Source organism: Tachypleus tridentatus, chromosome 5 (assembly GCF_004210375.1).
Source record: "Tachypleus tridentatus isolate NWPU-2018 chromosome 5, ASM421037v1, whole genome shotgun sequence".
In the NCBI taxonomy this organism is placed as follows: Eukaryota; Metazoa; Arthropoda; class Merostomata; order Xiphosura; family Limulidae; genus Tachypleus; species Tachypleus tridentatus.
In genome coordinates, this window is record NC_134829.1 from 11100253 (window position 1) to 11113359 (window position 13107).

Genomic DNA, 13107 nt, shown 5'->3' on the forward strand with positions numbered 1-13107 from the left:
AATGTTTTTAATTTTTAATGGCCATTAACCTTTTAATCTCATTTAAGTGTTGCATATTTATTCATTACACCTTTTAATTGTGGTTCCTTTTTTACAGTTTTAATCTCTCTCCTTCAATTTGACATTGGACAATGGCCAGAACATTAAATAACTCGACACCAGGACTGGAAAGGCCAACTTCAGGTGACTAACGCTACTGTTTGAACTACTCGTTAGTCGTCCTGGCGAGTTGTTATTATACTTTTGCTGCATATCATTTCACACTTTTACTACTTAACTTTTTAGTACTGGCCATATTGACTCATAACCCGGAACCAGGACTGGAAAGACCAACTTCAGGTGACTGACGGTGGTTTTTATACTTACCTGTTAGTCTTCCTGGCAGGTTATGATCATTACCATTCTGCTACAGGTAGTTCTTTACAACTTTGTTGACTGGATGTCAACATTGGTTTTTACGCCATTTTCTGTTTTAATTGCCGTTTTGCTTTTATCTTCAATTACTTTTACAAATTTTACTCCATTTACTTGACTTTTATCTTTTTACTGGACATTTGGCTACTCATTATTACGATTTTATGGAGTGTCTTTAAAACTTTTATTCTTTTACATTTTGATAATAGCTGCTATGACACATAACCCGGAACCAGGACTGGAAAGGCCAACTTCAGGTGATTGACGGTGGTTCTTGAACTTACCTGTTAATCTTCCTGGCGGGTTATGATCATTACCTCTTTGCTAGAGTAAATACCTTACAACTTCTTATACTCTGCCTTCTATCTTAACATTGTAGACTAGGTGTCAACATTGGTTTTATACTTTCTTGTTTTACCTTCATTACCATTTATGTCTATTACTACATTTATTTATTTATTTTTATTTTTTTAATATTTTACCGAATGTCTGGCGCAGATAGCCTTGCTGCTTTGTGCCATAAAACACTAAATCAATCAACCCTGTATTTCTTTCCAAGTTTCCATGATTCAGGGTCATAATACAAAAATTAAGATGGAGTTTTGGGGCACTTCAAAACGTTTGTTGTGCTCTTTGTAAAAAAATATTCAAATGACATGCCCTCAGACTTCCTGATATTCAGTTGGAGGTTCATCCATGCCTTTATTTTTGTTTGTTTTGCATCTGTGGATATAGTTGAATTGAAGAATGCTAAATGAACCAATGAGTTACCTCACTGAGATACCAAATATTTAACATGCAGATTTTGAAAGGGCAGAATTCAACTTCTTATACTTAACAAGTCACTATAGGAAGTTAAGATCATTGTGAGGAACAGAAATGGCACCAGAAGTAGTGATTCATGCCCAAAGATATACTTGAACAACAAAGATGCAGATGCCATGGAGTCCGTTTTCTTTATGACCAGTAAGCATATATAATGGAAAGAAATGTTAAAGTGAATATGTTTCAAATAAAAATTTCAAAAATAAGGACGAACCTAATACACAAATGCAAAAAAATGACAGTAAATTCAAATATTAAAAAAACAAAAAAACATCACCTCTATACACTAACATTTTCAAGCTCTGAAAAATATTTTGACTAAATCTAAAGATGCATTCTCTATTAAAATCACTTTTGGAGCAAATAAATGGTGGTGCCACATGATGTTTTAAGGAAAATTAATATATGTATATATATATATAAAACAGTGCATACATATATATACATGAGTGTCTGTGAAAAAAGTCAGTGAATTATTATCCATGCAAAACAGTTAGTGTACATAATATTGTGTATACATTTGTGCAGTGATACCCTTAGGTTATCTGGGGCCCTAGGTGAAGGCCCATTTCAAGAACTTGTAGAAACTAAGCACACTTGTTAACACATAATTCAAATAGAATGTGTATTTTACAAATAAAATACCATATATTACATCTGAAAGCAATATAGGTATTCGATATGATGAATGAACACATGATCAGTGATCACTTGAACCAATGATCAGATAATGAATATAATGCAAATAACATACATATCTAAAGAATTATTACCATATCAGATGCAAATTGAAAGTTTTTCTCAATGGTAAATTTGGCTTCACAATTTAAAGGTTTATCATCTCACTCTTTCTGTTACTAAATTCATTAAAAGTTCTTAGTCAACTGACAGCAGTATCTTGTTCAACTAAGAAAATAGCCAATGTACTAGATCTCTCTTTTGTCATATTACAGTGCAGGTATGTCTTTACATTGTTTTGGCATCTGTAGAAGTAGCTGTGCCAGCAAGCATCAAGTTCTAGCTATGATATCCACATGGTTTGAAAAATCTCTTGAATTTCTTTGAACAATTCTTTTTTGAACACCTTTAATCTTTTCATTCACATTTGAACCATTATATATGCAGAAAGATCAGAAAGCTGTAAACCAAGGACTACCAGTTCAGTTTTTACAGTCTCAGTAAGATCCTCTCCTGTAGTCTGTAAACTGATAATGTATAATCATCATCTGCTCTACACAACTTATATCACATATACAGGCCAGAATAACTGAGTAATATTTAGTGAGCTTTACTTGTCCCAGAATCTCTTGTTTAACCTTTTAGCCATAAACTTAATGATTTCAATCTAAGTATTTTTTCCAAATCAGTTATCTGAGATCTCATATGAAGAAGATTGCATAATGTGATCCATAACAAGAGCAAATTTTCACAGAAGTTCCACTAGTCCAAGAAAGTAACCATTGTCTGTGGTGTACAGTTTGCCACTGTGACCACTAAATGTCATGTTAGAAGGATGCCTGGTACTGTGTTATTGCTAGGAGTCTTTTCAGAACATTAATACTGTGCAGTCTTTCTTGCTGAAGTTATCTTTGGCATAGTTTGTTCCTACTTCCTAATAGTTCTCACATTTCATTTCATCTTCTTATTGCAGCTTTGTGGTTGTTGTTAGCTTCATGTTTATGCAGAGATGAGTTAAGGCTTTTCCAATCTGAAAGACATTGACTCATAATGGAAATGTTTGATACTGATGATGGTAACAGCTCATATGCAAAGCAAATAACAGAATCCTTGCTTTTAGAGTAAACAAGACAACAATGGTTATATGTTCCTTCATTACACAACAGTTTAGTGTTGAGATATGTAGTGAAATGACAGTTCTCAGCATCTTTTGAAAACTCTTTATCATTCATTTGGAGACAAATTGAATCTTTATTCAGTTATATAAGTTAAATGGCTATGACTTAATGGCATTTCCCACTCCCCAGTATATTCCCAATTGATGGACAGTACTGAAGACTGTTGTCATTTCAGTTTGGACTAGAGGAAATGGAGATGATGACTTAGACATGCAAGATTCTGTGTCACTGTAAAGCATATTAGCATTGCAAGTCTTTATCTGGAGTCTTCTAAACTTGTTTTGCTTTCCAAAGCCCCTACATCTGTCTAGCTGTAGTGAATTCCATACTCTTGGCCTGAACCTTTACTTTCTTTTCTAGATGAAATATTATCTGACTTCTTGAAGAAATTAAACTGCACTCTGGACAGCTTTAAGAGTGCCTGTTCCATAGTCACATGTTTTCATGTCTTCACCACTTGTCATATACTTCTTTTTATTACTTGACTTGTCTCTCCTTCATCTTCTATCATTAACCCATCTTTATTCTTTATTATTAATAAACCTTTTTCTGTTCAAGCCTTCAATATGATCCAGTAAATGAGTATTTTAGATTTTATCAGGTGACATGGTTAAAGTTCCACATATACTAAAAATCAGTTGAAGACACTTTTAGAGGACCAAAAAAGTAGTCACTCTTATATGTCAATTCACTTAAAAACATTCTGACACTGATTTCACCATATTTAAAAAACAACTGAACTCAAATATAGTTTTTCTCAGTAATATTAAATTTTGCTTACTTTCTGATGGAGATACTTTGACATTTGTGATTCATGCCACAGGTGACATGGTTAAAGTTCCACATATACTAAAAATCAGTTGAAGACACTTTTAGAGGACCAAAAAAGTAGTCACTCTTATATGTCAATTCACTTAAAAACATTCTGACACTGATTTCACCATATTTAAAAAACAACTGAACTCAAATATAGTTTTTCTCAGTAATATTAAATTTTGCTTACTTTCTGATGGAGATACTTTGACATTTGTGATTCATGCCACATGACTGTCCAAATCATAAAGTTAACGTTATATGGGGCCAAAATCATATTAATTATATTCTTGGAACTTAATTTCCTAATTAATTTGATCATTACAAATTACATCACACGGACATTGTTATGTAATAAATAACGTATTGACAAATATAGACAAACATGAATATTTTTATTAGTAAGCTGAAAAGAAAATATCCAAATGTTTAAATGTTTATAACAATAAATATAACCTACAATATACTACATTCCATAGATGATATAAAGTGCAGAAAGAAACAATGTTATAACTGACATACATGAAATCAACAAGATAACACAATCCAGATATCTAAGTTGATATATAGTATTAGAGAGCATTACATACATAAAAAACATTTATTTATAGATAAATACCCATATCACAATTAGCTACAACTGCATACTATCAAGAAGAAAAGACACTAAATTTTCTGCAATTAACTCTTTTTAAACAATACAGTGCCAGATGTTGATAAGTAAATTCACAAATTATATTTTGCTGAAATGCATTTCGTTACCTGAGAAATTTTCACAAATAAGTTTTTTCATTATGGTGAACTTTCATTATCTGGGCATTATTTATAGGAGGATTAACAGTAGTTTGAAAGGAATAACTTGATCTAAGCAACATAAGTTAACACCTTTAAGCATGGACTAGGTCCCTGCAACTGACCACATAACCGTTTTATGCTTGTTATAGTTTTCATGCTATTACTTTTAAATTAGTAAACGTACATTCACAAAATTTGGCAGGTTAGCAGTAAACATTACAAGGCTTTAATATGCAATATCAGATTTGTTTTATTTAATCTTAAGATTTGTTAAGTAATGTTTTTTTCATGAATTTTATTTATCCATGTTGCCTATATAACATGCAAAGCAATTTTTTTTTATTAAGAACACTTTTGTACATCAGGAAATTTTCAAATTTCATATGAAAAAACCTTATTATGTCCAAACAGTTTTATTACAAAAAACTATATTTTATTTGTTATATTCACAAATGAATCTCTGTATGAGTTCAGTCAGTTTGATTGATCTCATAATTACCAAATAAAATTAGGAAATATGCCTCTTTCATTCTAGAATGACAATAGATTACAAAACAAAAGCATAAATACTTAGACTAAATAGCTTAAATCTCATAACATTATATATTTATAACAATACAGAAGTTACAATGATGCACTGCACATGCAATCATGTTACCACATCCAATAATATAAAACTGACCTTTAGTTTTTACAAAGTGTCCTATCTCAGCTCTATATTGTGTTTGGTAAAATACAGTCACATATAAATTATCATAAATTGTATGTGTATATAGATTATTACTATTTATGAACAAGTTCTTAAACTTATTTTTCTTAAACCATAGAACAGTAAATAAATAAAAAAGTAAACAATTATCTTTTCTAGTTACAACCTTTGTACTCGGGTTATATACTTTTTTACATTTTATATATATATTTGAATAACCAAAAAATCATAAATTACTTCATTTACATCACAGAATTTCATTATAATTTATTAAGTTTAATAACTAAACTGTGCTTCTATCTAAAAAAAATACAAAATCTTGAAAAGGCTAAAGCCTCAAGTTACCAATATGAAGGTTTGTCTTGAAAAAAAGAAGAGGATACCACTATATTTGAAAATGACCAAGAAAATCACTAAGAGGACATTCAGAGCTTCCATCTTTATAGAAATTAAGTGTATACAAAGGACCATTTCCAAAAAATGAAAAAGGTGAGCAGAGAGCCACTGTGTTTGATTCACTAAATATAGTGATAGCTAAGCAAATAGAAAAGATAAAAGAATTTCGTTTTATATTCTAGCTTGTCAATGTCAGTAATTTGTTTCTAATTCATACAAAACTAAAGGCTATTTTGAAATCACAAACATAATTTGAACCAGTGCATTCAATATACCACACGACATACAAAAATCAGTGTTTAGGTATGTTTGTTTAATATTTATTTTTAAACTGAGAAATTAAATAATGTGCAATATGAAAACATGGATTATAATCCACAGTTTGATACCAAACATAAAGAGATAAATTCATGATATAGTTTTTCAACAAAATTTTGAATGCTAGCCAACAAACACAATGACATGGCCTTTCATTCATGACCCATCTCAGCTACAGAAGGGAATGTTAAAACATAAATGTGAACCTTTATCAATGACAATGTAAATTGCACATTCACAGCTCAGACACAAATCACTACAGGACATCATCAGCATGACCATACTTCCAACATAATGGATTGTATGCACTGCACTCTTGAAATCAATAAAATGAGTTCTGGTTGAAATGAATACTTTCTGTAACTTCTATACTTTCGTCTCTATCTACCAAATTGAACTTATATTGTCGCAGTGATATATGTTGGATAGGACCCTTTACTGCTTGGGTCCCTAATCAGTCGCCAGCCCTTAAGACACCACTGCACTAATGTACAAAAGTGTCAGTGGATAATATATGTACAACAGCAAAAGTAGATACTTTTTTTAACCGTATTTTCCGGTTAATAAGCCGAATCGCCGAATAAGCCGAGGCCAATTTTCAGCTCTGAAAATGAGGGTTTTTGCTTATTACCGCCCAATAAGCCGAAGCCATTTTTAAGAAGTGACAAGTTTCTTCAAAATGATTTCTTAGTCTCGTTTCAGCGTCAGCATGCATGTTGTGTGTGATCATTGGCGTTCTGTAATAAAGCAGAACGTGTCGTATTGAGACAGAGATGGAATCAATATGTCATTCGTTATTGGCTCCACTCACTGTAATTAGGTAACCAATGAAATTCCAGAAACAACGTTTCACTGTAGTCTTAACGTGCTTTGCTGATAGGACAAAATTACCTCCTATGGTAATTTTCAAAAGAAAAACATTTCCTAAGAAGAAGAAATTTCCGAAAGGAGTGATCGGCCAATAAGCCGACCCCCAAAAATCAGGTCCAAATTTTAGGGCCAGAAATTCGGCTTATTAGGCAGAAAATACGGTATATTATAAAACAGAATGGGTTCATACACGCAGATATATATGTAAAAAAACAGACAGTGCATACATATGTACAAAAACAGCACACACGTGTATAAAATACATGCAGATATATGTGCAATACTTATATCAGATAAATCTGTGTAAAACAATGGATTTATATGTGCACAAAATACATTTTCCATACATACGTGTGCAAAACAAATAGTAGATACGTGTTTTGAACAGATTGCATACATACATGTGCAAAAGATTAAGAACTTATATACAGAAAAAAGCAAATATATATTTATATGCAAAAACGGCTCGTTTGAGTTGAGAAAATATTTTACATAGAAGGTCGAAACGTTGTTCGCTCTTCTATGTAAAATATTTTCTCAACCCAAACGAGCCGTTTTTGCATATAAATTTCCCAACAAGTGGGTTTCTCGACATCACTGAGCAAATATATATGTTTAATAAACAAGCAGTGCATACCATATATCTATACACAAAACAAACTGCAGATCCATCATGTGTCCAAAAGAGATAGTAATAGTGCATAAAAAATAGGTAGAAAATAGATAGTACATACATATATGTACTAAAGAGACAGTTGTTTTATACAAATGACTATTTAAAGACAACACAAACTGTTATATATTACATGCCTTAGAGAATAATAATACATAGTATAAAGTTTAAATTTTAGAAACAAGTGCTGAATCTTTCAAGCTGCGAACACCAAAACAGAAATCTTTGTTCATGTTTTCAATTTTTAATCATTGAAACATAAATAATCTGTTAACCTTTTCACATTTTAATCACTGAAATATTTTATCTCTTTACTGACTTTTTCAAGCTTTAAACATTGGCACTACACTGATATTTTCAAGCTCTTTCAAATATTTTGATTAAATCTAAAGATGCATTTCCTATTAAAACTACTTTTGGAGCAAACAAATGCTGCTGTTATTTGGAGTTTTAAGGAAAATAAATAACAGAAATTAATAAAAATTGTGCCACATCATCATGTCCCAAACTACAGTAAAGAGCTTGATTACCTTTGGAAAGTGCTGTTTACTACAAAATCAACTGAGTCTTACCTACTGATATCTCTGACCTGGCCTTTTCTTCATTTATCCCATCAATAACTAATCTTGATGGAAAGATCAGAACTAATAAAACACATATCACTATAAACAACTCTCATCACATTCTTATAATCTTACTAGAACAACATTTGTTATTCATAATGAATCACTACAAAAGATATTTGAAATTCTAACATTCTGTAAAAAAGAAGTATCCAATAACCTTGAATGTTTATTTATAAATATATAGATGAGTAAAGACAAAAAGTGTCCGTGTATATTTGTTTGTTCATCACCTAACTACTCCTAGATCATTGAGCCAATCCCAAACAAGTTAATGTTAACTACATTCATAAATGGCACCACATCTTAACATTTAAAAGTAAATAAAACTTTTTAAGATTTTCTATGAAACACCATACACACACACATTGGTGAGGGGAAGTCAGAGAAATATAAATCTCAGGGAGTGCACTAGCACTCTCTTTGGAGGAATGTAGTGAAAAATGGCTGCTATTATTGCAATACTATATAAAATCAGCTGAAGTTTCTACTCCAACAGTCAGTATGAGGCTGATGTGAAGAGTCATTTGAGTTACACATATTTCCTACTTTGATCTGTGATCTTTCAATGTTGGTATGTAAGACACTTATGTGGCCACTGATAAATCAATTAATTAACTATGTGAAACATATTTAAAGCTGGGTATTGAAAGCAGGTAACAGAAAGCACCTCTACTGCCACTACTTTTCCTTAAAAAGTGACCCTGACCATCACACAGTATATACCATGTTTCAAGTATATACATATTGAGTTAATAATGAATAATGTAACCATATGATTTGTTATAAATAATAAAATGAGTGGATGGATGCTATTATATATAACACAAAAATTCTAACTTTTACATAACTTAAGTTCATAACCCACACAAAGGACAGGTTCCTCAGCTTGTCTTTAATATATATGACATCTTCATGAAAATGACTGTTAATATAAGTAAAAACGACTATACAGTCGCCTTGTTAGTGTCTTATTTGAAGAACATCTTAATATAAGTGAGTGCTTAATATTTTGTATTAAAAATAGTCACATAATCACCTACCTTGCACATTAGTATCTTATATGAGAATTAGGCATACAGAAGAAACAGGTATATGAGAAGTTTTAGTTTATTATGATGCTACTAAATGTTTATTATAGAACATGAAGATCAAGACATTCACAGTACGTAAAACAAAGAATAAGCAACATACAGTTTGACAAAAAAAGGTTCAAGGAAACAAAATCCCATAGCATAAGAAATTATCAGATTACAAAGTCTCTTTGATGTATGTGTCGAAGGAATAAGATTGAGAAACCTAAAATAAAAAAAAAATTTTCAGTAAGATTTTAAATTTTTTCCAGCATAAAACTTAATTTATAGTCTTCTATACATGGAAAAACAACAAAACACCCATAAAAATCTATGTGTAACTTACCATATTTCCATTGGTATCAAGAAAGTATTGACATCCAGAAGTATCACCTACTGCTATAAGCCTCTTTGATTGAAGGACATCAAGGGATGTAAACTACTTTCTAGAAATAGTGAGAGTATGGTACACACTAACCTATATAAAATAGTTCAATGTATTCATTTAATTAGTTTTACACACATTACAATAATGCAATTAACAATATGACTTCTTTAGTTGATTCGTGTGGACTCTGCCCACACAGACGTAAAAGTAAACTTCCTCACCAAACTATGCACACATAACAGTTCATAATGCATTTTAAATGAATAATTTATATCACATGATAATGGAGAGAAGTGTCACCTATACATTATTTCACAATGTATTTTTAACATTTGATGCCCAACTTCAATACATAAAATATTTACATTTTATTATCCCAACCTCTATGACAAACCAGAAGTGAAATATAGAGGGTGTCCCAAAAACATGTATACACACTTTGAATGATTATAACTCACTCACACTTTCTTTTTTATAGGTGCAACTGATTTGAAGTAATGGCAGAAGCAAGACTAAGCTTTGAGAAAAGGAAATTTATCTTAAAGTGCTACTGGAAGTGCAAGAACATAGCTGAAGTGCAAAGATGGTTTAGAAGGGAGTTTCAAACAGATCCACCAATACAACTCACCATTACTCACATCAGAAATATGTTTGAAACAAACGGAACATCCAACAGTCCCACATGAGAAGCAGAGCTGTTGGAAAGTCTCCACTGATCTCCAAGAATATATAATTGGCAAACAGCCCTTGTGACAGGAATCCCAAACTCAAGCGTCCATCGCATGTTGAAGCTCGTTCATTGGAAAAAGTTTTATTCCAGCATTAGTTCCTGCCCTCAATAAAGATGATCCTGACTGGAGAGTTGAATTTTGTGAGTGGTACCTGGCAAAATCTGCAGAGGATGCACAGTTTCCAAACAAGATTGTCTGGAGCCACATTTAAGTTAAATAGCTCAGTTAAATGCCAAAATTGCACCTACTGAGTAACTCAGAACCTGCATGTCATAATTGAACACCACGTAAACTTACAAGGGGTTACAGTGTGGTGTGAATTATCAGCGTTGGGTGTAAATGGATCATTCTTTTTCGAAAACACAGTCACTGGTCTCGTTTATATAAGAATCTGTTATGCCTCACTTTGAAGAGCAATTTGGAGATTAGGAGTTTTATTTCCAGTAAGATGTAGCACTTCCCCACTACCATCATAATGTGAGGGTCTATCTTGACAAAAATTTGCTGAACAGATGGTTTGGGTGAAGAGGTAGCACTGAATTTCCCCCATGTTCACCAGACCTTACACCTGTGGACTTTTTTTTATGGGGATACGTCAAAGATAAGGTTTATAGAATCAAAAGATTCTACACTTGTCTTCTTAAACTTGGATTATAAAAACTAGATATATCTTAATAAACACTGTATTTATAATTATTCAAAGTGTGTATACATTTTTTTTGGACACCCTGTATTGTATTGACAAAGCTCCTATCTACCATTTTTGATGCTGTATGATGATATAAAACTGAAAGAAATATACACTGAACTTGCTTATTGCACTGACATCCAAGGCAGAAAAGTTTTCAATTCAGTACAGTCTTTTCCTTTTTCCTTAAACAAGAAATTAACCATTGTTTTCTTTAAAATGTACTCTTTAAGAAAATATATACACTTATTTACTTACTCCCATGTAAATGTGTCTAGAAAAATCTTGCTGTTCTTTCCATGAAAACCTTGATGCATCACTCTACCAGTGATTGAAGCTATGAAAATAAAATTAGGGTTTTCTACATCAAACTTCATAGCACATACTGACCCACCAGGTCTGATCTGTGAAGTTCACAAGTTTAAATGAGTAAGAACTTAGAAGAGATGAAAGTATCTGTGTGTATATCATATCAGATCAAGCTTTTTTTTATGTATACAGAGTCACATTTCTGCATGTATATACTTATCAAACATAACTATTTCTTTATAAACACATCAAACGTAGTTTATCTTAATATGTATGTAATATCACACCTAGTTGTTTTATGATGTATACAACATCAGAACTAGCTGTTTTTTACATGAGTATCACTTCTAAATTGTTTCACCATATATACACTATAAAACCTAGGTTTCCTTATGTACACAACATCAAAACCTAGAAGTTATATATTCATTTTTAAATATATTATATTTCACAGTACAAAAGCAAGATTTCTCATTCGTGAATCCACCACAGCTTTCATTTATAATAGCATATTTCACCAAATTTTTCTTATCTCTGAAATAACATTATCTGACTCCTAATAACTATATCTGAATAATTAATGAAATTTTTTAATAATTTGATCAATGGAATTTTTAACTAATCATTGAATTTAAAGTAAAAAAGAAAAATGAGTACATGTGATCCTTGTTGAAATGAAAAAATGAGCTTATTATTTAACATTGTGCTTAACAACAAACATAATGGCAATTTTTTATTACCTAAATAGTTTGGTAATCAAAAAGAGTAATAATCAGAAACCCTAACTTAAATTATTTTTATGCATTGCAGCACTAACTGAGCTGATCAAACTTTTATGTATTGGGCCAGGTCAAGTTGCACATTTTTTATCTTTTATAGTTACATTTAAAATTTAATTACATGACTTTATTATGTACATTAATACATGTGGAATATATATTCCATTTATAATTCAAGTGTTTATGTTTTTTAAATTTAAGTTCTTAACCTCAGTAGGAAATATTTGAAAACTCTCAATCTCTATATTTAAGTCAGTTGATAAATATCTTCTCTAACTACTCCTTCATAGATTTTCTGTCTTCCCTAATATAGCTTTTAGTGTATCCAACTAATTAGATAAACAAATTATCAATAATTACAGAAAATATAGAACATGAACCACATAACTTCTCAACTTGTTGAGATATCAGTAATTTTTTTAGCCTACTAGTTAATCCCTGCATATTTTTTCAATGCTTTTTTGTATGTACGTGTACAGTTAACCATAGATCCTTTTCTGTAATCACTATTGTGCAACTTTAAAAAACAAGTTTTTCTTTAAACCTGTTTAAAGCTTAATTAGAAAGTCAGTTCAGTTAAATTACAGTAGTTATAGGATATTTTATTCTAGTGCTTGATATATTATTTGTTTATTAACTAGTAAGAGCAATTGAGGTTAAGTTTATTTGTGCCCTAATATGTAAATACAAAGCAAGGCACATACTTTGTAACAGATGGCTGATCACTTTCTGCTATGATTTATTGCTCTTGACAGAGATGGTAACCCAAATTACAGGCAATAAAACCATCAAATTAAAATAAAATAGATGTGAAAAGGTTATTGTTAAAAATGTAAAGAAAATAAAA

General features: G+C 31.2%; 1 protein-coding gene across 5 annotated transcripts in view; it reads left to right on the forward strand.

Moving 5' to 3' along the window:
- Paics (PAICS bifunctional enzyme) overlaps positions 1-13107 on the forward strand; it is a 63837-nt gene extending 50730 nt beyond the window's left edge. For 3 of the 5 annotated variants that reach the window (XM_076501135.1, XM_076501130.1, XM_076501133.1), the window contains one exon: positions 10232-13107. In XM_076501135.1, coding sequence (XP_076357250.1) covers positions 10232-10251 — 20 coding nt within the window. In that variant the 3' untranslated portion in view covers positions 10252-13107. Of the gene's footprint in view, positions 1-5739; positions 5902-10231 lie in introns of all 5 variants that reach the window. The other 2 variants (XR_013028217.1, XR_013028216.1) reach the window with 2 other exon arrangements.